This window comes from Pyxicephalus adspersus, chromosome 3, assembly GCF_032062135.1.
Source record: "Pyxicephalus adspersus chromosome 3, UCB_Pads_2.0, whole genome shotgun sequence".
NCBI classification, from domain to species: domain Eukaryota; kingdom Metazoa; phylum Chordata; class Amphibia; order Anura; family Pyxicephalidae; genus Pyxicephalus; species Pyxicephalus adspersus.
Window position 1 is genome coordinate 5706461 of NC_092860.1, and position 27765 is coordinate 5734225.

Here is a 27765-nt window from a genome sequence, read left to right on the forward strand (position 1 = left end):
CTGCTGTTAGAAGTCTCGGTGTGTTCACATAGTAGAATCTCCTTGTGTTCCTTTATAATAGAGCGACCCGGTTATGACCCTAGATCGCCATCATTGGGGTCTGTTGACCTCTTACGGTTCCTTGTGTACTGGGGAGGAGATGCAGACACTGCGTTACGTTTCTTGTGGTTTCCTCTCTGCTCAGTGTATGCGCAGCACAACTTCCTGCCTGAATCTGCAAGTTTTGCTTATCAGTGACACAAGACTACAGAAGTGGAGGGCTTCCGAAAAACACCAAACAAGGTGGGTGAGTATCGGCACCGATAACATTGTAAATTTAGGTTGGGGGGTTGCTGGTCACCTGGCTGATAACTGTACTCATTACAACACATTGGGCTCAATTCACAATGATGACCAGAAAAAGGAACTTTATCATCAAACGTGTCTGTTATAAGTTTAATAACAATTGAAAATTAGTCTTGTGACCAAGAATTCCGATCCCTATCCTCACCTAAAGCTTTCAGCATTGGGCTCATTACATTTTATATTTTATCCAGGGAAGCTTAGTGAATCTTCTAACTTTTATTGCATGTTTGCAGTTATCACAGGCCTGGCAATTATTGATTGTTTACCTTCAGTCTGTCTGCACATGTGGAACATGTCGGGAGCTGAATGGAGAGGGTCCAGTTTTTGTAGAAAGCAGTTGGTGAGCGTTGTACACTAGATACAAACAGTGACACAGGAGGAGACGACCCTGACCCGAAGAGCTTACAATTCAAATCTTAACAATGTCACAATCAATATTTAATCACAATGCAATCATTAAAAAGGAAATCACTTTGAGCTGAACATCCAATGGATACACCGGTTCTACATTTGCATAGATATATTGATGATATCGGCTGTAATATATTATAGAACAAGGAAATGATACCCCAAATACAGGCAATTAATTGAAAATTATTATTATGTATGGTAATTAATATATTGATCCCGATAAATCACATATTGTACAGCTAGAAGTGGACATTCATGGAAACATTCCCTGGAGACAAATCTTTCAAGTCAACAACAGATATGGGAAAGTACAAAGCGTGCCAGTGCATGAGTACCCTTTTTACCCACAATGGGCCCCAGGACAGTCCTGAACAGGGGCCCATTGATGGATATGTGTTTGCATGGCAGTGATTGATCCTCCACCAGGGAATGTTTCCCCTAGAATTAAAATACAATATATCACTATACATGTGCAGAAAATGTCTCACCAAGTATCACAGGCCCGGCCATTGAGAATGCCAACTGGCTACACTCGGGGGCAGATGTAGGCAATAGTGGTCCTTTATGGAGAATTTACTAGATTGTAAGCTCTTCAGGGCAGGGTCCTCTCTTCCTCTTGTATCACTGTCTGTATTAGTCTGTAATTTGCAACCACTATTTAATGTACATGGCTGCATAATATGTTGGCGCTATATAACTCCTGTTTATTATTATTAATAATAATAATAATAATAATAATAACTGACTTGGGGCCCTTGTGGGGGACCCTATTGGCTGAGGAAGACCCGGGGCCCTCATGCAGTGGGACACTTCTCACCCCCTTTATGACCTGTTAGGAGGTAGGAAGACATGAGATGCCTTGTGTAAGTAAGATTCTGGTTCTCTTCATGTTGACCCAAACATAGCATATCCCCCTGTGAAGTAAGAGTGCCATATGCCATGGTTGGCACTTGCCCATATGATAAAGAGGCAACACCTTGGTGTAAAGCCATCAATGAGGATTAATGGGCAGTAATCATAGCAGTGCCTATTAATCTGCCAGTGGGTTGTGGTATAAGCGGCCAGCTGGTGCATCCTAGTACCGTGCCCACCCAACTCAAAGAAGATCTTTTATATAAAACCGGAGCACTATGGGTGTCCTGGATGCCAGAATAGAGACATCTGATTCATATACATGACTTGCAGAAGAAATCTTTTACTAAACACAAGACAAACTCTGCAGTTGTTTCTTTTTACATCAAAGCACAGCTTGCTCCAGAAGTTAATGAATGTCTAGGGCACATAAAGATTTATTTTGCTTTGTTTGTGATTAGCTCACAGTGGTGATTTTATACAGTAACTGACACCATACTGCCTAATAATATGTTGAGACAAACATCTGTCCTAATTACATTTATTAAAATAATGTCCTTCAGGCAAGGCATACCCATAGAAGAGTGCATACTTGTCTCTTCTGCAAACATGAAACGTTTTGATACCTGGTTTTAGCTCTGAGCACTTCCATATGACACTAGAGAAATACAGACATCATGGAAAAGGATGTTATCACTTCCTGTCTATATGCACGAGTCCATCATCGGCTGCACATCATTGCACATGGATGGTTTCCTGATGGTGACAACAAAGTCACAGGATGAACACATATAAACATCTAAATATAACCTGAACATTGCTATAAAAAAGCAAAATTTGCATTGAAAGCCCAAACCCATTAATAAAGCCGATCCAAACCAAATCATTATAATCCTTGGTGATTAATATGTTATGACATGAAAGTTATTTTAAAAATCAATTAACAATTTATTTGGTAAATTGTTGGCATTTATAATAAAAATATCTATTGATCCTTCCTTTAAGGTCGTTGTCTGGTATTTGCTCTTTTGGCGCGACAACTGGTTGGGTCCTGCATTATAAAATGTAACTTTGTTCTACTATTGTAAATACCTTGTATATTCACATATAAACGTTTGAGCCATATTAAATTCCCTGCTGTTCCCCCTTTTCTAAATAATATATTACAACAATATAACAATTATCTGGTTAGCTAACCAAAAATTTGTGTTTGTAGTGTTTAATTTATTAACAAAAGCGGCTTGACTCTCAATAATATTCTTGTGGTTTGGGGACACTCACCCTCTTTACCGGTAATGCAAGAACCCAACCAGTTGTCACCCCATAAGAGCAAATGCCAGACGACCTTTATACCAAAGATAATGCAACTAATGATAATAGTAACAATAGTAATACTTCACTTACTGATCAATGAATCAGAGCCACCACAGTCCTCGTCAGCACCATTAGGAAGATCATTATTATACAAATGTATTTATCTTTTTTAAAACAATTCATAATTATGGTCTGTGGGATTTAAAATGATCAATTTAGTGGTCCGTGAGGTCCGAAAGGTGCAAAGCGAAGTAAATGTAATTCATCTGGAAATAAAGGAAACTCTGTGCTCTTCTACAGGCTGCAGGGCAACGCATGGAACCATCTCTGGTAAGACGCAATATGTCATCATATAACAATTGAGCACTGTAAGTCAGTACACTACATCCAAAACTTCAGCCTAATAGAACAAGGTGCACATAATGGCTATAGGTTTGGGCACACATGACCATCACACCTATTGTATATATCCTTAGGTATATGAACACCACACAAAATGATTAAGTTCAGGTATCGCCAGTGAAAGGTACTACTAAGTCTAAAGCATACAAAGCCATCTGGTAGAGTTTCCATTTTTGTGGCAACAGTTTGGAAATGTTTTGGTTGGTTTGATCAGATTGCTGTAAAGGAACTTGAGTGGTTTGCACCAAGACCGAGCCTCAACCCTAGTGAACACTTTTGGGATTTGGATCACTGATTTCATGGCCAGATCTTCCCATTAAACATCAGTAGCTGACCTCACAAATGTTATTTTGGCTAATTGGACACAAATATATAGAGATGTGCCCACAATCTTGTAGAAAGCTGAGAATAGTGTATGGATTGCCCACAGTTTGGATGGTCCAACAAGCTCCAATGATATGATGAGTAAGGAAATTTTGGTAGGCCAAATTGGTATTACGGGTATATTTGTGTCATTTTTCTTTACACAGGATATAGACACAAGATTGTAAAATGAATGACAAACCACCAGAGGAAGGGAACACTATAACAAGGACATGGAGGGCAAAAGTCAAATATAGTGACCTCCGAGAAAACCCAATCCCCATGAGGGATAAGCGGGATCTGAAGTAAGTGTGGTTTAATCTGCCATATTTTCCTTCTATGTTTTATACCATGAAGGATGTCACAAACATTTTTTTTTTTGCTTTACCCATGGTAAGGAACCCAACAGCTCACTGCAAATGAATATGAAAGCCTGTGGTATACTTCTCCCTCATGCTGGTCTTTTTCTGTATTATTACCCTACCCACTTACCTCCATGGTATTAGGGACTTGGAAGGGGGCTAGCGAAAAATGATGTAGTTCTATGACTTTTCCTTCTCTAGAGGCATCTGGCCTTGTATGCCCCTTCATGTCCCATAAAGAGCTGGTTCCAAACGTCCCTTGTGCATCTTCATGTCTTATAACCATCTGGTCTTATGTGTCTCTTAAGGTAAGGTTTGTTTCTTATAAACATTAGGATCTAAATGCCCCCTCATGTCCTTTATGCTTCTTCGTGTCCTATAAACATCTGGTCCTATATATGCCTCTCCATGTCCTGCAAGCATTTGGTCCTATATGTCCCTTTCTGTCTCATAGGTGTCTTATGTGTCTCTTAAGGTAAGGTTTGTTTCTTATAAACATTAGGTTCTAAATGCCCTCTTACATCCTTTTTGCTTCTTTAGGTCCTTTACCTATCCAGTCCTATGTGTCGCTCCATGTCCTACAAGCATCTGGTCCAATATGGCCCTTCATGTCCTATAAGCATCTGGATCTAAATACCCCCTCAAGTCCTATATGCTTCCTTTTGTCACTTAACCATCTGGTCCTTTATGCCCTTCATGTTCTATAAGCATCTGATTTTAAATGCCCCTTTACATCCTTTATGATCTCTTTTTGTCCCACAAGCATCTGATCATGTGATCATATGTATATATGCCTCCCCATGTCCTCTTTGCTTCTTCATGCCCTTTAAGCATCTGCTCTTATATGCCCTATTTATTTCCCTTAAGTATTTGGCTCTAAACCCCCCTTCATGTCTTCTTTATGTCTTCTTGCAAGCCTCTGGTTCTATATGTCTCTCCATGTGCTGTAAGCATCTGATTCTATATGTTCTTTCCTTGTCCTATAAGTATCATGTTCCATATGCCTATTGATGACCTATATGCTTCTCCGTGGTTAGGAGCCCAGCATCAGCCTTTATAAGGGGAGCCGACTCTCTACATCCAAGTTCAATGGCCAAAAAATTGACTAGGTCATCAAGCTCTAGCTTCTTCCAGATTTTAGCTATAACTGGAGGGTTGTGACGGACTGAAGTGGTCAACTTTAAGATTTGGGTTTCCCTCCAACTTTTATTTACACCAAAGCCACTCAGCAATGGGATTACCCTTGCACGGGTGTTTTGTAGCATCACATAAGTCCAAAGTTCCATTACAGTCCATAACATCTGGATATGTTCTTTCTGCATGTACACACAGCCAAACTACTTCTACAGCACAATCTTTCTTCAACATGGCTGATTGGAGTCTATACACGTTTGTGCACAACATTTGGCTCATTCCCACAACAGTTAGAAGTCTTTTATTGCTCTCATTCTGTCTCTATCTGCATTTTTACATAATAACAGATTGTATAACTGTCACCATGCATATTCAGCAGTGTCTAAGAATTTGATCAGGGTTTCAGGATACAATAATTTCTGATCTTAACATCAAAGAGCAACTGTCACTTGGGTGGTGGACAGCTTCTGCACCATGAGGATACGAAGTGAAACCCTAAAGTTCAGAGGTATAGCAAGTTTGCAAAGTTATAGTATATATGCAAAAATATTTCTACATGTGCCATTGAGTAAACACCAAGTAACCAGGTCACATATTTCAAGGACAGTTAGCTAAGAAGTTCTGACCTCTGACTGCTGATACCAAAAAGCATTAGTTTTATGTGAAATTGGAAGCAAGCAGCCACTTAACCCCCCAAAAAAACTCTTTAAAGCGTCAAGTCTTAGGGGTTCCCCACCCTCCTATGTATTGTAAGCCTGACAATCCAACAGAGTGATTAACACAAAGTCTTGTCTACAGTATCCACTACATAAAATTTCAGGCACTGAGAGTGATGAGGGAAATTTTCAGGTGGTTTGGGAATTTGGGACGAAGTCACGTGTCGAGAGCCACATTTGAGACGCCTTTAGAGAAATCTTCGAGAGGTGTTCTCATCAAAATTTCTGAAGGTTCTTGCATGACTGCAGACTGCTCTTCACACAGGAAGCTTCAAGAGACTCACAGTACCAGATTCTGGATTCCGTTTACCCCAAAATATGGCTCATGTCTACGTCCAGCCTGGGCCAAAAGCCTTCAGATCCTGGGCACGTTGAAGTTGTGGGAGAGGACACTTATTGCCATCAGAGGTGAGAGGTTTGGGGTGGATCTTGGAGAAATACATAACCTTCCACTGCTGCCTTGCTTCTGAGGCTGCCGGTTGCCTGGCTCAGGAAAATCATATTGCTAGAGAAGTTTCCACTCGCCATGTGCATGCTTGTGTGTTAGCTTATATGTAGTACAGTATCTGTCCCAGTATTTGTCTCCATTATTGCAGTTGCTTATCCATAATGGCAATGTAGATTTATTGCCCTCTCAACCAGGGCTGAGATGTAGGCAGAAGTAGCAGCTTCCATTCCTGCGACTGAAATTCAACACATTTGTCTATACAATCAAACATTTACACTACTACAACCCTAAGGAACAAATGAATTTTAGGGTTAACATCACAAGACATATATTGTTACAGGTGACATTTTCCAGCTGCTATGTAGTTATGTTTTTGTAAAGTTAAGAAAAACCTTATAGAAACAAATATGATGTAGCCTTTGATTCTCAGAGCACTAAGGGATAGCTAAGGAGAGAGAGAAGAGATAAGAAAAAGAGAGAGAACAGTACAAAGAAGGCTGTCTCTCCTTGGAACCTTTGATGAAGCTGACCAATAGGAGAATCATTCCTTTTGGGTATTTCATTTTGTTTGAAAAATATAGCAAATATAGAATTTTTAAAAAAATTGCATTGATTTGTACAAGATTGACATCTTTGAGAGTTGTGTGTCACTTCTAATGACCTATTATATCTTTGTTGTCCTATCGTGCACCAGGAAAGTTTGGTTCAAGTATCAGCTCCTATTTTTCTTTCTTGCGTTTCCTGATGCTGATGAATTTCACATCACTTATCCTCACCACCAGCCTGGTCATCTTTCCTACGGCGTTCCTCAGAGGCACTGATCATCGTCACGGTAGGAGGTCCTATTCTTTATAGAAGATTGTTGTGGGTTAGCCAATCAGAAGCCTCCTTTCTCATAATAAATTGCATTGATCATGTGGTCTTCTATGGTAGAATTTTAATACTGTCCTTTCACAAGCTGTCATCTGGAAACAGCATCCTTGCTCTCAGCCCCAACAGTCATTCCCATTTTCTATCCACGTAATAATTCATTTACTTAATCATCTATACCACTGGATTTTCATATATCAATACCAGGGGTGTAGTGGGGCGGGCACGGGTGCCCTCACATTTTTCGGCAATGGGCACGCGTGCCCACTCTTGCAAATAATTATTTGGTGGTCCGTGGTTATGGTCGGTCTGCCCCCTCGGCAGGGTCAGGAGAAGGACCCCGCTGGGGGGAGGTGCACGGGCCAGAGCCCGTGGACCACGTCTCCCATATGGAATTGCAGGCTCAGGGCGGTGGGCGGGTTGTCTTTCTGAACACAACCTGCCACTCTCTCATCCAATGTCTGAGCCTGCGATGGGAGAGTGGCCGGGTTGTGGTATCATGATGACACCCTGGGGGAAGTTTCCTGAGTGACACATAGGCTGGGGCGTAGTGTGCAGGCAGGTTTACATACAAAGATGTGCATGCGCACTCCCCATGGATAGAACTGTGCCCCATTTTCTTTTTTTATATGACTACACCCCTGATCAATACATATCATCTCCCACAGTATCAATCCTCTGCAATAATGATTAATTTACCAAATGTAAGTCTCTACCTCCCCTGAGGAAGCCAAACAGTGAAACGCGTCAGAACAGAGATGACCACATACATCCTTATCACTTGAATCTAATACGCTTACTCATTGAGTTTGTACTCTGTCTAGCATCACCACTGGTTAACTAATTTGTTACTGTGTTTATTTCATTTTCTAGTAAAACTGCATGGTTTAGTGCCATAAAAAGCCCCTCTTTGTCTATTTTATCTCTGTCTTTGTAATTATTTCGTGTTTGGGGCTGGCATTACTTACTTTATCTGAAAATCTTTGAAAACCCTGGGTTCCACTGTTCCCTTTATTTTATTACTGTTCTTTTATTTAATTTTCTTCTCAGCAGCAACTTGTGGAAACTCAACTTCTTCACCCAACAGATCCCGACATAATGTTCTATTGGACATATTCTCTGGAACAGTGAGTTACATATTAAAATTAATATACACCCATGCTATAACTAAGTTCAGATGGGCATTTATCAATTGTCAAAACACTCTTGGATGTCCAATAATCCTAGGCACCTGGAAGTATTCAGCAACTTTTTCGGTAGGCATTGGTGGTTAATAAGGAGATTGGAATTCTATAAAAATTTGCAGACCCATCTGAGATGCTGCATGAAACACCTGTACAAAAATACATTTTAATTCAATGATAATAAAGGCTTTGGGACTTTTCAGGATCTGTGCAGTCATAAACGTTTAGGGTGGAAGACAACCATAGGAGTAGACAGAAGGCAACCCTGCTAGATCTCCCAAGACTTTGTACCTTCACAAATCTTTAGTTAAACATCTCATTGTGTTGTACCACCATTGTTTCACCATGGTGTCCTCAATTCAGACCAGTCTTACTCAACCTTCCTATCCTAGAGGAAACTTAAATAATTTTTAGGTCCTGGGGAACTCTTGTAGAAACCAGTCCATCAGGGTTCATGAGAAAATGTCTACTGCATAGGTGGGATCAATGAAACACTTACAGTGGTGGTCCAAAAGCCACCCTTACAGACAGCTAAAATATAATTGTTGACTTGTTGCTTGCTTTGCCAAGTGCTGTTGGCTATGGAACTATGGCGGAGCATCAAACTAGAGGTCAATCAGTCAAAGATTAAGGCAAGCTCAGGGGGAATGTTAGGGTTTACAGAACCTTGGTTGAGAATGGTGGGTTTTGGAAGACCGTTGCTTCTAAAAGCATGGAACACTTTTTCTTACCCTTGCCCTATCTGTATGTCATTGAGGTGCAATCTTTTGGATCATCTGACATGGTGGGAGAACCATGTAGGCCACACTTGCTGAGCGCTTCTTTTCAGATTGTGTGTTCTCTGGATGTTGTGACCTGGAACAAGCTTTGAGATAAGGAACACTAAGACATTTCAGTTTCAACAAGCTTGTTCCAGGAAGTTTATGTACAAAGTTTTTACTATGCAGTTACAAATATACTGTGAGGACTATCTCCACAATGGCAGCCGAGATTGCAAAGAGCCCAATGTTTTAAGTGTTGTACAGCTCCTCCTAATTGTAGGTTTACTTGGAAGTTGCAAAGGTAAAGCTTGGGTTGTAAGACCTGAAAAATGTTGTATATAACCAAGTGTTGTATATAACCAAGGTTCTAAAACATAACCAACCCACTAGTCCTCTGACAAACACCAAAGCTGCCAGGCTGCCCACCTTGACTTGCTGCTGGTGCATTTTTTTGCTGTTGTGTTTGCTGCAGCCGTCATGTATTTTGTACTGTTTTTTATGTGGAGTCTGTAAGATTAAATCCTATATACAGTAAATGCTTGTATTATCTTTCATCATTCAGGGTGTCATGGAGGACACTTACCTTTTCTATGGATATTACAGTGAAATGACGGGCGCAGAATCTTCATTTAACACCCGTGTGGCTTACCTGCTCACCCCTCTTATCTTCTTGTCTGTCTGCAGTCTTGGACTTCTGCAGTGGTAAGATTCTTTATAAATAACATTGCCAATAGCACATTGGGGCAGATAAATAGGACATTCTTGGTCTTGTGGCACAAGTTAGGTGGTTGGGTTTTTCGCATATGATTGGGGAAGTTAAAGGCCAAATTTAACATAAAACCTCCACCTCCTCCTTCAAATCCAAACAGACCCTAAAAACTAAATCAACTTGTCCTGTTCGACTACAGAATTCACTCTGTCCGCAACCTTGACTCCCAAGAGCCTGCACATACACTTTGTGTAAGGAAATGGCTTTTGGAAACAAGGAAGAAAACCTGTTTTGCTTGAAAGAAAGTCAATGTAGGGATGCAGAACAGAGAGCGTTGGGTATATTGGGAATTGGGTGGGAATGGACATACCCCCCCTTTATCTGTCCTTGTGTAGCCCGGTTTATAGGGTTATAGGATAACGCAAAGTGCCACCAATCAATATAGTAGGTTGTTGTTCTGACCTACTCACTTTTGCACTTCAAACTTCTGTTTGTGTCCAACCCAGCACAGTGAAAGGCATAACACAAAGACGAATTCGGACCCGAGACTATCGGACTCCAATCAGCATTCGAGTGTTTGCAGGTTGGGATTTCTGTGTGCAAGGAGCTGGGACATCGGTGCTAAAACAAAGAAGTCTCAGCATTGACTTAAAGGTGAGCATTATGGGAATCTTGTACTAAACAAATGAAGGTTAGAACGGGTTTAAAGGTATGCAAGTTTGAAAATGTGGGTTTTATGGGCTTTTTAAAGGTTCTGAAGGTTGGACAAACCGAATAACATGAGGATGGGAGTTAGAAGGATGAGGAGGAAACTTTAGGCAGCTCTAGGAAAGTCTTGGAGCCCCCTATAGAAACCTGGTTTGCCCAACTGATGGTAACTGTTCCATAAGAGTCATTATGCTAACCAATTATGCATTCCAATTGGATGCATGTAGTTGAGCTGGTGCCTTATGTTGAAGAAGTTGAATCCTTGTCCAGCGTTTTCTGTCGGTGTGTCTCGCATGCTGTAGAAGTGACATTGCGCTACCATAATTGCTGACTTGCTTCTTGTTATATTGTAAATAAACTGACAGCAGAGGGGTAAAATCTACTTGGTTACTATAATAAAAGCTCAATTATTGGGTAATTTTTGGTTCCAATTTTTTCTTCTTTTCAGTCCCACCTGGCAGAAGAGCTTTGGTTTTGGCGGAACACACAAATATCTACTAGTGAAAGGATACGTGTTCTTATCTTGCGAGTCTTACTGAACTGCCTCATCCTGGCAATGATGGCTAGTGGATTCTATTGCATTTATATTGCAACTGGCATCTCTCAGGATTATCAGGAGGTGAGTACTACATAAAAGTGTAAAGTTAAAATTGGTCTGTTACCCTAAATTTCACATGAAGCAGTTACTGGATGGTCCTTTACGTTGGGTACCCCTAATTACATGTTTGCCCTAGGGCCAATGTGCAAATTCAGGCTTCAAGTGCAGAACTCTTACTGGAAGTGTTAGAGTCTTAAGATTCTTCTGAAAGATGCAACTCTTCATTTAGTGCTGCAAACTAGTTTGGTGGAGCAAGACTAGATACATCAGTGATGGAGAAGGATCTAGGTGGCCTGGTAGATCAAAGACTAACATGCAATAAGTGGTGTAACTATCAACCTCAATACAACAAACATAGGGCCCTAGAACTTTGGGGTCATCAGAATGGGACTGGGTTGTAGGATTGCCAGTGTCATTGCCATCCCGCTCAACACCACCAAAAGCAATTGTGGGCTACCATCCTTGTATCTTGAAGAGCATTCAAGGTTCCGTTGTAGGATCCATTCAAAGTTCTGCTAGAGCTTCACCTATTTCTAGTTATATTTCTGACATGGCCAGTCTCCTATTGACTTCAGGGAACGAGGTGCTCTTTTGTTTTAAAAGAAAAATAAATAAAAGAGAGCTAATCCAAGTTGTTTCCCCAAGAAATTATGGAACTTAAGAAAGCCCATGCTTCCTAAGCGTGTTTTGCCTTTCTCTGGATCAATACGTGTTTATGGTTCTGGGGTCATGGGGTGTTTTAATTTTAGTTCTCTGATTTCTTTTTTTAAGGTTAGATATAATGGACGTGTGTCTTTTTAACATAGATATGTAACTATTCTTCTTTCTACAGAAGTCAGGCAGTCTAGTTGCGGGACTGGTGATTCAATATCTTGCCCCTATTGTCATCTCACTGGTTCTCCTAATATTGCCCCAGTTCTTTATGCTGCTGGTGAAGTTTGAGGGTCATTCACCTCGTACTGAGATCGCCCTCACCCTGATCAGGTCAGTCATAAAAATGATCAAAGATTAAGGTTAAGTCCATTTTATGGCCATGCATCTCCCACCATTCACATCACCCCAACCTCCATCTCTGGACTACCTTTCCATCACTCACAGGTATGTACCATCTTTTTTTTTTCTTGGCCAGGTGTGTCTTTCTCAGGCTTGGAACTCTGGGAATTTTCTTCTTTTCACTTGGCCAGAAGATTTTGTGTCTAGGAGGCAGTCTGGAGCCCTGTAAAACCTGTGGCTACAACTCTCAATTCAAGGTAATGCAAGAATTCTTTTTGCAAAAGCAAATTTTGCCAATCACCGATCTAAAGCAAGAGACATCACAACTCTCTGTCTGCATTCCAGAGTATTTTATCTTAAATCCAAACTTTCGGCAGATAAAAAAGACACAAAAGTTGCAGCCTTTACATCCAAGCACCTTGTACCTGAAAATGACCCATCAGCCTATTAAAGTTGAAAAATAAAATGAAGAAGCCGCAGTTCAGACATGGATTTTGTATTGTTAATGCTCCTCCTTGCAAGTTGCTCTTGAATTTGTTTCCTATTTTGCTCTCAGCAGATATGTCCTTTCCTTCTTTGTACAGTGCTGGGAGACGTCGCTGGGGCAGGAATTCTACAAGCTCTCTGTGTTCCATTTTCTCGAACTGCTGATGGAGTTCCTACTTATCCAGCTACCCCGCAGGTAGTGAACAATGGGCATCTACACTTAGATCCTCTGATCACTGGGTTGGGTTAGGCAGTGTAAGCAGGGGTGGACAAATGACCCCTGCCCCTCCTAAGCCAACAAGGGCCCCTGTTTGGGAGGGGGACCTCAAGTCAGTTCTGCACAGGGACCCAATAATGAGTCCAGGAAATGTAGTTTTCACCCCAGTGACCATTCAGCAATGAAAGGGATGGGAAATAGGAGGGGAAGGTGGGTAGAAAATGGCCGAATATACCCCAATGCATCCCAATGCCCCATAATAATTGTAATACTTTTGTTCTACATCGTACATTTGAAATATATGGGGTTCTTGTTTATCCCAGTCATCGTATAGCAAGTTGTACTGTAGTAGGTCACATTGAACTGGACTTGTTCCCGTATTGTTGAAGACATTTCATTGCCAAACCATTTCTACCATTGTAAGGAAAAATTATATTTGTAGTCACATATAATACCATTTTAGCATCTCTACTCTGGGACCTGACAACAAGTCACATCTTAAATCATGTAATTTGAAGGTTTAACATTTATGGAGACTTCCTGGCACCAAGTAAAGGATTATTTTACTTTAACATGGTGTTCCCATAAATTTAATACCTCCTGGTCTTGGACAATAAACATCTTCTGTGTCACTATGGTAAATGGGGGAGTGGGGTGTAGATGTAAATGGTAATTGTTCAAGACTTGGGGGTTTGAAATTTGTGCCCTTTTCTAGTTATATCCTTGGTGTCAGGAAGTCGGCATTAGTGTAAAACCTCCAAATTACATGATTGAAGGTGTAAATTGTTGTTATATCACTGGGGTATAAATACTAAAATGGCTTTATACGGTGATATAAATTCTGGGGTATTTTCATTACAATGGTAAAATTGATGAAGTGGCTTGATTAGCTACAAAAGATCTTCAACAAGAACAGATGAATGTAACTACTGCTAGCTACATTGGGACCTTTTTCTGCTTTGGGGTTGTTGGCTGAATTAATGAAAATTCCTTACCAAACTCTTTCCATATCTAGAATACATCTGCATTTTGATAATGCTAGGGATCAAATCTCCATGTGTTTGTAAATTTTTCTACAGTCTCTCCAACCAATAACCTTCTACTTTGCCAGATTCCTGGTTTCCAAGTCACGGTTCTGTTTTCTTCGTTGGCTCGGCAAAGAAAAGTTTCGGCTCTCCCAGAACGTCCTGGACACGGTGTACAGTCAGACATTGGTGATGGGCGGAATGTTCTACGTTCCGTTACTTCCACTTCTCAACCTCGTTTTTATCTTCATCACCTTCTATATTAAAAAGGTAATTCTGTTTAATAAGGATTGGACAAGCCTGGGTACGATTTGTCAACCAAACTATCTATGGGGAGTCAATGGATTTGGGTAGAACTGAATGCAAATTATTGTCAAACAAAGAGCATGGAAAGCTGGGTATTGCGAGGGGAGAAATGCGCCAATATCACATGTTGGACTATAAGCAATGTGTTGTAGGCTTCCTCAGGGCCACCATTGGTAATGGGCGGAATAAGAGATTCTTCTGTACCAGGCCTTGTTCAATGACTTTGCAATGCTTTGACTTTCAGTCATGGTGGACGGGAGCTCAGATAGTTTATCCAGTATGGGCCTGGAAATTTCTGATGGTGGCATTGAACCCATTCTTTTCATATTAAGGAGGCTGGGCTATCTGTTCCTATCAACGCATCGCAATAATAATTTAAAATATGCATGGAACATTACTAATATATATTAATTGTTTTATTTTGCTGCTCTATCCATAGTATTCTCTGTATCACCTGTGTGACGTGTCCAAGAAATTGTACCGAGCATCCACGTTGAGGATTATTTTTTGCTTTGTTCTTCTCTTGGGCCTCATGACGGTTTTCCTGCCTTTGCTTTATCTAGTGACAAGGTGAGAGAAGAGATTTTGGGAACGGGGTGGAGGTGTGAGTGTGAGCATTGTGTGGGGTGTATATGAGCAAGATACTACATGACAGCACATTGAAGTACACAGGACCGCCATCAGAAACTTCTGAGCTCCATATTAAGTAACTTTCCTGAACCCCCCTATAAGCAGCCTATAGGTGAAGGCCCACCAGGGCTGTAGTGGGGTTGGGACGCGTGGGCATGCCGTGTCCTCACTTTTTTCGGGAATGAGGAGTTTACATGACAATGATGCACATGCTTGCTTACCATCGATAGTAGCGTTCCCCTTCTTCTTTTTTTACATGTACACCCCTGAGGCCCACCAATCTAGCCTTGGAATGAGTCCTGGTATGATGTCTGAGCTCTATACTAGGTAACCTTCCTAAACCCAACAGCATATAGGTGAAGGCCCACTGTGCCTATGGTAAATCTGGCCTTGGTATGAGTCCTGGTATAAGTAGTATGAGCACTTGTTTCTTTGAACTGATGGATTGTCCCTTTTAATTCTCCCTCTCCTATAAAACTCCAACAGTATCCGTCCATCTCACTCCTGTGGCCCCTTTGCTGACTACACCACTCCCTGGGAGGCCGTTCAGAACAGCACTCGCTCAGTGCTGCCCCCCGAAGCCCTGGCTGTACTGAGATATGCAACATCCGAGACCAGCGCCTACACCCTGCTGTTTGTACTCTGGTGAGTTCCATTTATAAATGTATATCAGGGCAAAATAAATATAATAATAAATACATTATAAAAGGTGAAATGATATATGTTGTGCTTTCCACCAATGCATGCTCATCCCCAGCAGTTACAAGAGGATACCTATTAATCCTGCAGTGAGTCTAAAATTCCTTTACCTCTGCTGCATTGAGGTCAGGTTTACCTGTGTGGTGCAGCAATGCATATATGGTAAAGCATGCAGGACCACCATCAGAAATTTTTGGGCCTTATACTAGGTATACTTCCTGGACCCCCCCTCCTACTTTGCATGTTTAAAAGTTCCAGCATTGCAAAAATCAATCTGGATCTGGGCCAGGTACAGAAGTACCCCTTGTCCTGCCCCAATGGTGGCCCAGAATGTAACAAACATTGGTGACTTTATTCTGAATAATACCCTAATGAAGGTACATTGCAATGGTACCCAAACCACTTCTTCTCATGCACTGCCATGTGAGCTGCCATGTGGGCTTCCTTACCTCCCAGCACAGCACAAGGCTGCACATATGTGAACCAGGCCTGAAATCGCAAGCACTGCTATCAACCCGGGACATTTCTCCTCTGTGGACTGCAGACCATCCTCCCTCTTTAAGCTAAAGGATTAGGAAAGGCGTTCTGTTGTCCTAACAAACTTCATGCTTAGTGCGACAATGCTGCTCCAACATACAGTATCTAAAGTGAAAAGGAATGTGTAACTGGCAGGATCACCAAGTAAAAACTTGAAAATTGAAAACTAAAGCAGTCACCACATCAAGCGATTGCTATTCTGCACTATATAACATTTTGTTCTTTATTATTATAATAATAGTGACATGCAGATTTGTTTCTGTGCCTTTATCACTCCTAGTCTGTGAATGTTTAAGCCTGTGATTTACATGATCCAACTAATCTTCTCGGTTTTCCATGTCTTGCAGTCTCACACTCACTTCCCTTGCATCCCGTGTGCACCAAAATGAAAAGGATGTGGAGCAGCTGAGGGATCTTTTGTCCAATGTAAGCAGAGATGAAATCAGAATAGATTCTTATAGATCCAACTGATCTTATTTCTTCCAGGCTAATAAAACCCATATGGACATACAGCCCAATGTACAACCATGCCACAGGTTCCCCTAGCAGACAGTACAGCTTGGTCACTGACCCATCTCCAGCTTGTGATTGGACAATAAAAGTGGCAAATTTATGAGGTCATCCGTAGGCAGTGAGGTGGCTTAGTCGTTAGCACTCTGGGTCCCAGGTTCGAACCTCGGCCAGGACACTATCTGCATGGAGTTTGCAGGTTCTTCCCGTGTTTGTGTGGGTTTCCTCCCACATTCCATAAACATGCAGTTATAATCTAACTCCCCCCCAAATTGACCTTAGACTGTATTAATGACATATGACTATGGTAGGGACATTAGACTGTGAGCTCCTTTGAAGGAAAGCTAGAGACATGACTATGGTCTTTGTACAGTGCTGCGTAATATGTTTTCGCTATATAAATACTGTTTAATAATAATCTGTGTGATCTCCCCTCCTGTCATCACAATGACAGTGTTAGACTGATTCTGCTCTGCAAAGCAATATAGCTGAGTCTGTCCCCTTATCTTAAAAAGCAGTAGAAATTGTTTCTGTATTACCAGATTGAAGCATAGGCGACATAAAAAGGTGCAAAATGTGTTTCTGCCAAGGATCCCAGACCCACAGCGAGCAAAGACCCCCATAGGGTCCCCTAAGTCAGTCCAATAGGGGGGGCCCCAAGTCAGATCTGCACCTACTGTTGGCTACATCCACCACTGGATTGGTGCAAAACCTATTGCCAGCTGTAGATTTGCTACAATCAATATAACGATTGTCAATATTTCTTTGTCTGTTTAGCAAATTGAAGATAGAAAATTTCTGGTACGAAGACTGAAAGAGGCAGAAGACGGCTGCAGCCAGGAAGCAGAAAATGAACTTCATTCTTTGTAACGTGTGTGTGTATAATTGCATAGTAGCTCACTAAAGATTTTTTTTTTTTATTTAAATGTCTCATTCTTTATTTCCAAACCATGCAATGCCTTGCTGTCCAGCCAATGAGCTCTATAGAGCTTCATAGCAGAAGTAAAGATTTTGGGTTTCACCATCTGAGACCCATTCTAAACATTTACAATCACTTCCTGTGCTGAAGACACAACAGGAAGTGAGAAGAAATGTTAAAGTGAGCTATATCCCCTTTTGAGATATACCAAAAACATTATCTCAATTTACAAAGCTTACATGCAAGAATAGGGTCCCTGTTTTCAGTTATTTTAAGCTTCATCCAATTAGATTTGGAAATAATAGTCACATGGCTAAAATATACATCCCAATTGTTGAAGTTTGTGAAATGTTTGTAATTTCTTTTCCAGAGCAGAAATGACTGTGTATTGGCAAACAATTCAGTTGCTGCAGTTAGCTTTCTCACCACTAGATGGCGATGATTACAATACTAAATATTTTATCAATAATTATTTTATTGATAATAATAAAAGGATTAATAATAAAAAACAGGATTTATATAACGCCAACATATTACGCAGCGCTGTACATTAAATAGGGGTTGCAAATGACAGACAAATACAGACAGTGACACAGGAGGAGAAAAAGACCCTGCCCCAACGAATTTACAATTTAAGTAGAAGATGCAATGAGTGTTAAATAAGATGAGAAGCCCCCTAAAAAGCCCATCCAATCAGGAAGGACCCAACAATACATTGCTAATTTAGGGAAATTGTATTATCATATAATTTTATAATCCATTATCCTAAAGTCATTGACATAAAAGAAATATCTGTTCTTTGGAGTCCTTATATATTTTTTGCAATTGTTCTACAATTATGACACCAGGCTGTCATGCAGACAGAAGCTGCACAGCTGTACTGCAACCATCTTGAATTGATGAGCCTCTTCTATATTTTTTATTTCAAAAATATGTAAAGCCTTTATTTTGCAATAAGGGTATGCAGTTATGCTATATAAAAAGCAAATAATACATTTTTTTTCCTTATTTTACAGTATAGTGTTTTTTTATATAAATCTGTGTTCTTAAAGCTCCCTGCAGAAGTCTTGCCTGTCCCTGCAGGAAACCAAAATAAAATTACTTTTGAACAATTTAATAAATTAAGTGTTAGCATTGTGCAGTGACAGGTTCTCTTTAAAGATCAGATTTGTAATGTTTTCTGATTATGCAGATCAGGGAAAAAATATTTTTTTATATAATAATATCTGTTCCAATACAAACGCAGGTTGTGACATTTTTTTGGGGTAAGCCAGAGCTTGGCAATTCTTTTCCAATTGTTATGTATGAGCCCTCAGCATGGGAGACATGGCTGGCAGGACTGATAGGGCGGTCAGTGCTTATCAGTGCTCCGCACATGGCAGATCTGTGTTTGGAGGTATTTACTGACAGTGGTGAGCATGACACAGCATCAGAGGGAGAAGAACGAGGATTGAAGTGGGGATCCTTCAACCACCCGGAGTCATGAGGCTGCAAATATTGCTGCTGGTTGGCTATATGACATGTAAGTCTCTTCTAATTTTTGGGTAAAGCCCCCATGCCCAGAGCTCCCCACTACCCCCTTCTGTATTACCCTCTATCTACCCCTTTGTCGCCTGTTTATGCATGATGACTATCAATCCTTAACTTTCTATATAACAAATAATCCGGCATTGTATCTCTTGTCTGCTGGTATCAGTGGAATGGAGAAGGTACAATGTTGCCAAAATTAAAAAGGGGAGTCCTCCCAAAAGTAATGATTTATATATAGGTGGGGACTAGTGCATTGAGGACGTTCCTGGCTTGAATCGTGCAACAGATCTCCTGAACTTAATGACTGATTGGCTATCAGGGAATTTGGGGTGTTCCTGTCATCCATTGGGGGTATCAGGTCCATGGAAGGAGAAGATCCAGGAACTTAGCGCAGGAATGGTTGGAGCTCCTCAAAATGGGCACAATGTGTACAACCCCAGGAACTCAATGCTAGCATGGTTGGAACCCATCATAATGGGCACAGCAGATGTATAAACCTGGTGCAGATGGTAGGAGCCCTTCATAATGGGCACAGCAGATGTACAAACCTGGTGCAGATGGTAGGAGCCCATCATAATGGGCACAGCAGATCATCATAATGGGCACAGCAGATGTACAAACCTGGTGCAGATGGTAGGAGCCCATCATAATGGGCACAGCAGATGCAGGGATGGTTGGAGCTCCTCAAAATGGACACAGAAGGGGTGCAGACCCAGGAACTCAACGCTAGCAAGGTTGGAACCCATCACAATAGGCACAACAGGTCTACAACCCCAGGAACCCAATTGAGGGATGGTAGGGGCCCCCATAACAGGCACAGCGGGTGTACAAACCTTGGAGCGCAGCACACGGAGGGTCGGAGCCCAAGGATCTAACTAGACTCCCCTACACTCCAGCATTTACCAATTACCATACCATACCATAATATACATTTGGGTTGGATTGACCCTTTAAAAAAAATTCTCTACATACAGGTTGGTAAATTGTAGTTTACCCTTTCATGTGATTTTTGGCTTGATTTGTCCTCAGCTGTATATTATGGTGCCGATACCATGAAAAGGAGGCAAGTCCAATTAGATGGTAGAAATGTCAAATCACTGGCAATAAGCCGGCACCGACAGTGCTAATCATTACCTCAAAGCTGGCACATCTGCCATGCAGACTCAGGCATCTGGGGTGATGGGAGCCTTTTATAATTGGCATAACTGGCATTCAGAGCCATGGATCTGTGGCGATGGGAGCACCTTGTAATTGTTACAGCTGGTGTGCAGACCCAGGGCTCTGGGGTGCTGGGAGCCTCTCATAATGGGCACATCTGGTGTGCAGATCCAAGAATCTGGAGTGGTGGGAGCCCCTTGTAATGCGCACAACTGGCGTGCAGAGCCATGGATCTGTGGTGATGGGAGCCTTTCATAATGGGCACAGCTGGTATTCAGACTCAGGAATCTAGGGTAGTGGTAGCCCCTTTGTAAAAGACACAGCTGGCATGTAGACCCAGGGCCTTGGGGTGGTGGGAGCCTCTCATAATGGGCATAACTGGCATGCAGAGCCATGGATCTGTGGTGGTGAAAGCCCCTTGTAATGGGCACAGCTGGCATGCAGACCCAGGGACCGGAGTGGTGTAAGCCCTCAAAATTGGCACAATTATAGCCCAGTGTGCTTTTATCTTCTTCTATTCGCCTATATGTCCTGCCCGGTGAGCTCCTTATTGTCTAGTTATAGCCTGAGAGAATAGGACCTACCACAAACAATATGGCAGAATAAATGGTACATAACAACAGCCTAAAATGTATTATTTATGCTTATACTTACATTTATGTTTACTTTCCTTTAGTTGCTGTCATGAGTACCACACAACCTCCCGTGACTGATACCACCCATGCAGGTAAGTGACTTCCCTTTACAGAGGGTTATATATAAATAATACATTAGTCTAGGTGGCCAAGTGGGAAATCCGTCCCCAGCCATAACATTTTTGTAGAAGGTTGCAGCAGGGTCAGATCTGTGTAACACAATACTTATCCTGTTTGCACCTAACATGAAATGTATATCTGATGTTGGATTAGAATATAAAGTCAGATATGTGAGTTATTATTCCGCGTATAATCCATGCTTTTTTTGTATAGAACACCAAACAACAAAAATGCATGTCTACCATTCATCGCCCGCAGCTTTGCAGACCACACATGGAAATACGCAGAGCCATAATGTAACTGCAGGTGAGTGCAGCCAATTTACAATAAATGTTATCTAGTTTTGCTCGGAGGTTGTCGCCATCCCAAGTTTCGGGTCAGTTCCCCGTACTGACCAATCAAATCAATTAAAAAACACACAGCCTCAGTTCCTTGAGTTACTGGGTTTTGTCTTTTAGAGCACCTTTCCAAAGATGTGACGGGTGGTCACCCCACTACAGTGCACCAAGTTGTCACTAACAAGGAGATACCAGCAACACCTGGAAAGACCCAAGAAACTTCAGGTATGTCACCTCCAACCAGAAGACCATGAGACAAGTAATGTTTTATTCATTTGTGTATTCTACTTTCCTGTAACATCCTCCAATAGGCCTGATTCATAAAAGCTCTCCAAGACTGGAGAAGATAGACTATGATGAGAGAACCTGGATGATCCACCAAAGCTGGAAATAATCTGGTCCAGGATTTAAAACATTTGCTTACTACTAGCTAAGGATTTTAGGAAACCCATTCCTGGTTTGCTGGATTACCTAGGGTCTTGGAGAGATTTAATAAATCAAGCCCTGTGTATGGACATCTAAAAGGCTTGGTGCTGCCATCTTTAATGGGATAACAGCAATCCCAAGATAATCTGATCACTCTTTAGTATTACCTTTCGATCGTCCCACAATACACAACCATTGGTGTCGGCGAGCACAATATTAACCTCCACCATTGGTATCAGTGGCCACAAAATTACCCCCACTATTGATGTCAGTGGCCCCAATAATAACCCCCACCATTGGTATCAGTGACCAAAATAATTAACCCCCACCATTGGTATCAGTGACCACAATAATAATAACCACAATAATAACCCCCACCATTGATGTCAGTGGCTACAATAACTTCCTCCCCAATGATGTCAGTAACTGTAAAACCAAAACCCCTATAAAATATAATATAAATATACTACCTGAGTATTTCTATGCATAACACTTCTGAATTTTGATTTTTAGTGCACCATTCTACAGATGTCACTGGTGGTCACACCACTTCAGTGCACCCAGTTGTCACTAAGAAGGAGATACCATTTACCCCTGGAAAGATCCAGGAGACTTCAGGTAAGTCATCTCCAACCAGGAGACCCTGTCCTGAGACAATTCATTTATTTTTATTTGTGAATTTCTTGTGTATTCTGCATGTTACTTTCCTGTAACATCCTCCAATAGGCCTGATTCATAAACGCTCTCCAAGACTGGAGAAGATAGGCTATCATGGGAGAACCTGGATGATCCAGCAAACATGGAAATAATCTAGTCCGGGATTGAAAACATTTGCCCATTCCAGATTTGATGGGTCACCCAGGGTCTCCCATGATAGTCTATCTTCTCCAGTCTTGGAGACCTTTATTAAATCAAGCTTACTGTGTAGACATCTAAAAGGCTAAGACTGCCGCCATCTTGAATGGGATGCCAGCAAGGCCGAATCAGGTCACTCTTTAGCATGCCACTTTCATCATCACCTGGCAGCCACATAAAAGGTTAGGTGAAGATGTGAAAGGTCCAGAGAAAGTGGGCCAATCAATGTCAGAGGCCACAATAATAACCCCCAGCATTGGTGTCAGTGGCCACGTTAATACCCTCCCGACTGGTGTTAGTGGCTACAATAATAATCCCGCCATTAGAGCCATTGGCCACAATAACCTCCACTATTGGAGTCAGTGGCCACAATAATACCCCCACCATTGGAGTCAGTGGCCACAATAATACCCGCACCATTGGAGTCAGTGGTCACAATAATACCGCCACCATTGGAGTCAGTGGCCGCAATATTACCCCCACCACAATAATAACCCCCAGCATTGGTGTCAGTGGCCACGTTAATACCCTCCCGACTGGTGTTAGTGGCCACAATAATAATCACGCCATTAGAGCCAGTGGCCACAATAATACCCAGACTATTGGAGTCAGTGGCCACAATATTACCCCCACCATTGATGTCAGTAGCTGTAACCTCCCTCCCCCGCCCCCCATAAATATTTATATATACTACCTGAGTATTTCTATGCATAACACTCCTGGGTTTTGCTTTTTAGTTCACCATGCTAGGAATGTCACTGGTGGTGACTCCACTTCAGCACACCCAGTTGTCACTAAGAAGGAAATACCATCCACCCCTGGAAAGAGCCAAGAGACTTTAGGTAAGTCATCTCCAACCATAGGGACCCTGTCCTGAGATAACTTCAGGACAATGTCGAGACATCCAGAAACTCTGAGACTGCAGCTGAGTGCCACTTAGGCAATTGACTTGAGTTGTCAAATTTCTACAAAGTAATACCAATTATGGACTGACACTGCAAGCAAGAATTTTCTGTGGTCTTGCTAGCAATATGTTTAAGTTGGTGACAGGTTCTCTTTAAACTGGTCAATAATGACTTATTAAGAAACAAAATGTGTGCAGTTATGGAGGAGTTTCCCATGTGCTTGTTAGGAATTAGAATACACATCTCATCAGGACACGCACACTCATCCATCCTCAAATCTCCAAGGTCGTCCTTATTTTTTTCGGGCCCCTGTGTATACTGATGGATTTGCATTCCTGGATTTTGTGCACTTGTATGCGTCGATGCACTTGGCTTGCACGTGTTGTACATTAGGAGGTATTTTATTGGCATGTGCTCATTGCCTTCTCCAGAGTCAATGCATCAAAAGTTCAGCCCAGTTCCTCAGGGGAGGGGCCACAGCATTATTTTAGCTCTCTCTGTGTCCTCATTGGAAGTTTTAACCTCACTTCCTGTTTTGGTGGCACAAAGGTAAATGAGATCTTGTATTCAGGAACCTCATATGAAGAAGGGAACTCTCCGAATGCCATGGTCACAGTGAGAAGACCTGGCAAAGCTGAGTATTAATATGACCCCAACCATTTCTCTGTTCCACCCACAGGCTTCATATCTGTGCCAGACATAAGAATAGAATCCATACACAATATCTTTCACATCCGGTGTATCTCTGAACGCGGGCCTCACGTCATCCACTATGAGCTCATCCAGGGGGACATAGTGGTAAAAAGTATGACAGTCGAAGGGCGGGAAGCCGCCTTATTCAAGTGGAATATAACGCAGGGATCCAGCAACCTGTATTGCAGAGCAAGAACTCCGTCTGGAGAGGAGAAGCTGAGTCAACCCCTGAGAATTGTAGGTGAGGAGAACCGTCCTGTTACACTTGATTGGGTTGGTTGGTAAACTCCGGTTCTTTATGCACCGGTGCTGCAGTGCCAGAGTGGATGGCACGGTGCCCATGGGATCCCAACCTCAAAGCAGGTCCAAGCCTGTCCTTACTTAGCTGTGTTTGGGTGCCATATTGCAAGACATGGGAATCTCCTCCTTTCCTATTGATCCTGCACTGTGCAAAACTTGGGATCCTCTGTATTTCTAGTGATAGAGGCACCATGGGCGGATGCCTGGGTGCAAGGTGAATACAATCAGTTTGAATTTTTTTTATTTAGGAATGTTTTCCAACATTTTAACATGCAGCAGAGATCTAAAAGATGAGTGGACCCTTGTATTTGGATGAGAGGTCCACCATGAAATGATGTCCACAAGCTGTGCACAAGCAAGAGTCTGACCAGTATTCCTTTACATAGAGGCACCATCATGGCAAGCACCCTTCCCTTTGCCAGGACACTGCCTAAAATGTAAATGCTCTCTGGCATGTTTGTAGGTTTATTGGCTTTTCCCAAAATTGGTCTCAGAACATAATCTGGCCATGATTGGCCTTAGACATATGACTATGGTAGGGACATTAGATTGCGAGCAGCTCGAGGGACAGTTAGTGACATGACTATGGACTTTGTAAAGCGCTGTGTTGTTTGTCTGTGCTATGTAAATACAACATAAAAATACTGACCGATCTCTAAATGGACAATAGGATGGATCGCTGCGAATTCCTTAGAACAGAACAACGCTTGTTCATTCTTCTGTGGCTGGAAACTATCACCAATAATGGTTTCCAGAGACAGTAAATGCACAGTCCCTAAAATATATGCTTAAGCCTGCGTTTACCATCCATAATCGCATGGGGAGCCGGTTCAGGCAACTGTAAGTGTGAACCTGCTGACTCCTGCAGAATATAACTTAGGGAATAACTTATATTATAGGGAAATGAAACAACTCTGACAATGCAAACTATAACAATTAATGCTTAAATATTGGTGGTTCCAATCCCTCCAAATCTAAAACAGTCAGGAGGTATGAAGAAGGACAGTCCTTCTAAAAATATTGAGTCGGGAGATATGAATAGAGACTCTCGAAATCAGGGGTAGTTGGGGGGTATGAAGAAGGACAGTTCCTCTAAATCAGGGGAAGTTGGGGGTATGAAGAAGGACAGTTCCTCCAAATCATGGGCAGATGGGAAGTATGAAGAGGGACAGTCCCTCCAAATCAGGGGCAGTTGGGGGTATGACGAGAAACATTCCCTCCAAATCAGGGGCAGTTGGGGGTATGAAGATGGACATCCCTCTAAATCAGGGGCAGTTATGGGTACGACGAGAAACAGTCCCTCCAAATCAGGGGCAGTTGGGGCTATGAAGAGAAACAGTCCCTCCAAATCAGGGGCAGTTGGGGGTATGAAGATGGACAGTCCCTCTAAATCAGGGGCAGTTGGGGGTATGACGAGAAACAGTCCCTCCAAATCAGGGGAAGTTGGGGATATAAAGATGGACAGTCCCTCCAAATCAGGGGCAGATGGGAAGTATAAAGAGGGACAGTGCCTCCAAATTAAGGACGATTGGGGGTATAAAGAGGGACAGTTCCTTCAAATCAAAAACAGTTGGGAGGTAAGACGATGGACAATACCTCCAAATCTGGGACTGTTGAGGGGTATGAGGACAGACAGTCCCTCCAAATCTGGGCCAGTTGGAAAGTATGAAGAGACCCAGTCCCCCCAAATCAGGGGCAGTTGGAGGGTATGAAGATGGAACGATCTCTCCAAATCAAGAGGCGTTGGAAGGTAAGCTCTGGGACATCATTACACATTTTAGGGCGTGTTATAATTTACAGTGCTGTAGGTTACGGTGCCAAAAACTTGGATGAGGTACTAATGCACCATGTCAGTTCATTGAAGGGCGCCATCTGTGTGTCGGGGTGTATTGGGGGGGTTCATATTAGCTTTTGGTGCACTGTAACCCCATTTAAACTAATTGAAAACACTGCACATGCTAATATTCTCTTGCATTTGTTGCATAGCAAGGGGTCCACTTCAGGTGCTGAGAATAGTGAAATCCATTTCAGGTGCATCAAAGCAAATTGTGTTTCATTTTTTACACTTTTTTAGCAGATCCAGTCTAAGTTTGTCCCCTGCTAATAGTTGCATAGTGGGACCCTTGCTCTCTGTGGGGAAGCAGTGGTCTCCTTGAAGAGGTCTGACATGCCTTCTATTGAGTTTCATTGGGTATAGAGCAAGCCTATTTCTTTTCCTTTATGTTCTGCTTATGAAGAGTTTTTTAATTTTGAATTATTTCACATACAGGTGACACCCGAGAGAGCGAGGACAAACCTGGGGACAAAGCAAAGCCCGATAAGGAAGAAAGGGAAGCCAGGCCCGAATTCCTGATCTCGCTAACTCATATCCTGACCTCGGTATCCCAACCAGTGCAGGACCTGAACGCGATCATCATAAGTGTCTGCGGCCCTGTTATCCTGGTTCTAATTTTATTGATCCTTATAATACATTTCTGTGAGTATGAAACTAATTTCTTATAAATGGAGGGGGAAAAACTGGGGCAAAAGGGGCATTAGGTACAACGGGCCCAAGCCTGGGGGCCACAGTTGATAGGAATGGATAGAAAGAGCGGATAAGAATAATTCCACATAATTATGCCTTAATTATATCTTCTATAATAAAGAAGTCATTTCTATGTATAGCTCATTCAATTGCAGCCTCTCTGAAGTCTTCAAGTACAATGCAGAACCTCCAATGATCCTGTATTGTGTATATACATCATGGGGCTTCCCGCGTACTGCAGGAAAACAGAGCAAATCCCACTTTGTAAATGATTTGATCCTCGTTGCATTATGATACGGCAAATAAAATTTAGCATCTACTCATAGTAAAACTATAAAATCTTTAGTACAGGAAGTAGATGAAAATCTCCCCAATGGGATACAAGGCATGTGTATTACTTAGGTGTTTGAGATTTGATTTCTAAGGAAAAAAATTACAAATGACTTGGTAACAAATATGTTAATAATATTATTTTTATTGTGTTATATTATTTTTAGCATCATTTTCTTTTCTTTGACTTGAATTCCTTTATCAGCTGATGAGTCAGTTTTCTTCTCTTTCCAGGCAACCGCCGAGGAAGCAAAATAGGATCAACTGTTCTGTCCTCTGCTGCATGTAAGCCTCATATACAAATCTGATATTTTAGATGTTGTACAGTATATTCCCCAGTCATGTATGGGTGACCTCTATATGCAGTATATCTCCTATGGCTGGTAACTTGCATGCTGCATTTTGCAGACTTATGGCTCCTGATTGCTGGGCACGGGTGCAGGTTGAAAGCA

General features: G+C 41.9%; 3 protein-coding genes across 10 annotated transcripts in view; 2 read left to right on the forward strand and 1 right to left on the reverse strand.

The window, feature by feature from the left end:
* TMC6 (transmembrane channel like 6) overlaps positions 1-186 on the reverse strand; it is a 38567-nt gene extending 38381 nt beyond the window's left edge. The window contains exon 1 of the mRNA XM_072403422.1: positions 1-186. The gene's annotated coding sequence lies outside the window, so the exon portion shown is untranslated.
* Positions 153-17500, forward strand: TMC8 (transmembrane channel like 8). Of its 6 annotated transcripts, none has more exons than XM_072403427.1 (17): positions 220-282; positions 3223-3252; positions 3855-3992; positions 5982-6307; positions 7042-7179; positions 8268-8344; positions 9725-9864; positions 10378-10525; positions 11028-11198; positions 12010-12161; positions 12307-12427; positions 12755-12852; positions 13985-14168; positions 14644-14774; positions 15321-15479; positions 16418-16496; positions 17358-17500. In XM_072403427.1, exons 3-17 carry the CDS (start codon positions 3877-3879, stop codon positions 17448-17450), a joined length of 2133 nt encoding a protein of 710 aa, XP_072259528.1. In that variant the 5' UTR covers positions 220-282; positions 3223-3252; positions 3855-3876; the 3' UTR covers positions 17451-17500. The 6 variants fall into 6 exon arrangements, with proteins under 6 accessions (XP_072259524.1, XP_072259527.1, XP_072259528.1 ...); XM_072403425.1 differs by having other exon boundaries at positions 249-286; XM_072403423.1 differs by lacking the exon at positions 3223-3252 and having other exon boundaries at positions 153-286.
* Positions 17365-27765, forward strand: part of LOC140325542 (uncharacterized) — a 12252-nt gene continuing 1851 nt past the window's right edge. Inside the window, exons 1-9 of one of the 3 annotated variants that reach the window (XM_072403431.1) lie at positions 17365-17453; positions 20864-20914; positions 21156-21248; positions 21401-21505; positions 22220-22324; positions 23299-23403; positions 24146-24400; positions 26729-26935; positions 27548-27598. In XM_072403431.1, the coding sequence (XP_072259532.1) occupies positions 20872-20914; positions 21156-21248; positions 21401-21505; positions 22220-22324; positions 23299-23403; positions 24146-24400; positions 26729-26935; positions 27548-27598 (964 nt within the window). In that variant the 5' untranslated portion in view covers positions 17365-17453; positions 20864-20871. Of the gene's footprint in view, positions 17454-18908; positions 19022-20863; positions 20915-21155; positions 21249-21400; positions 21506-22219; positions 22325-23298; positions 23404-24145; positions 24401-26728; positions 26936-27547; positions 27599-27765 lie in introns of those variants that run through there. The other 2 variants (XM_072403430.1, XM_072403432.1) reach the window with 2 other exon arrangements.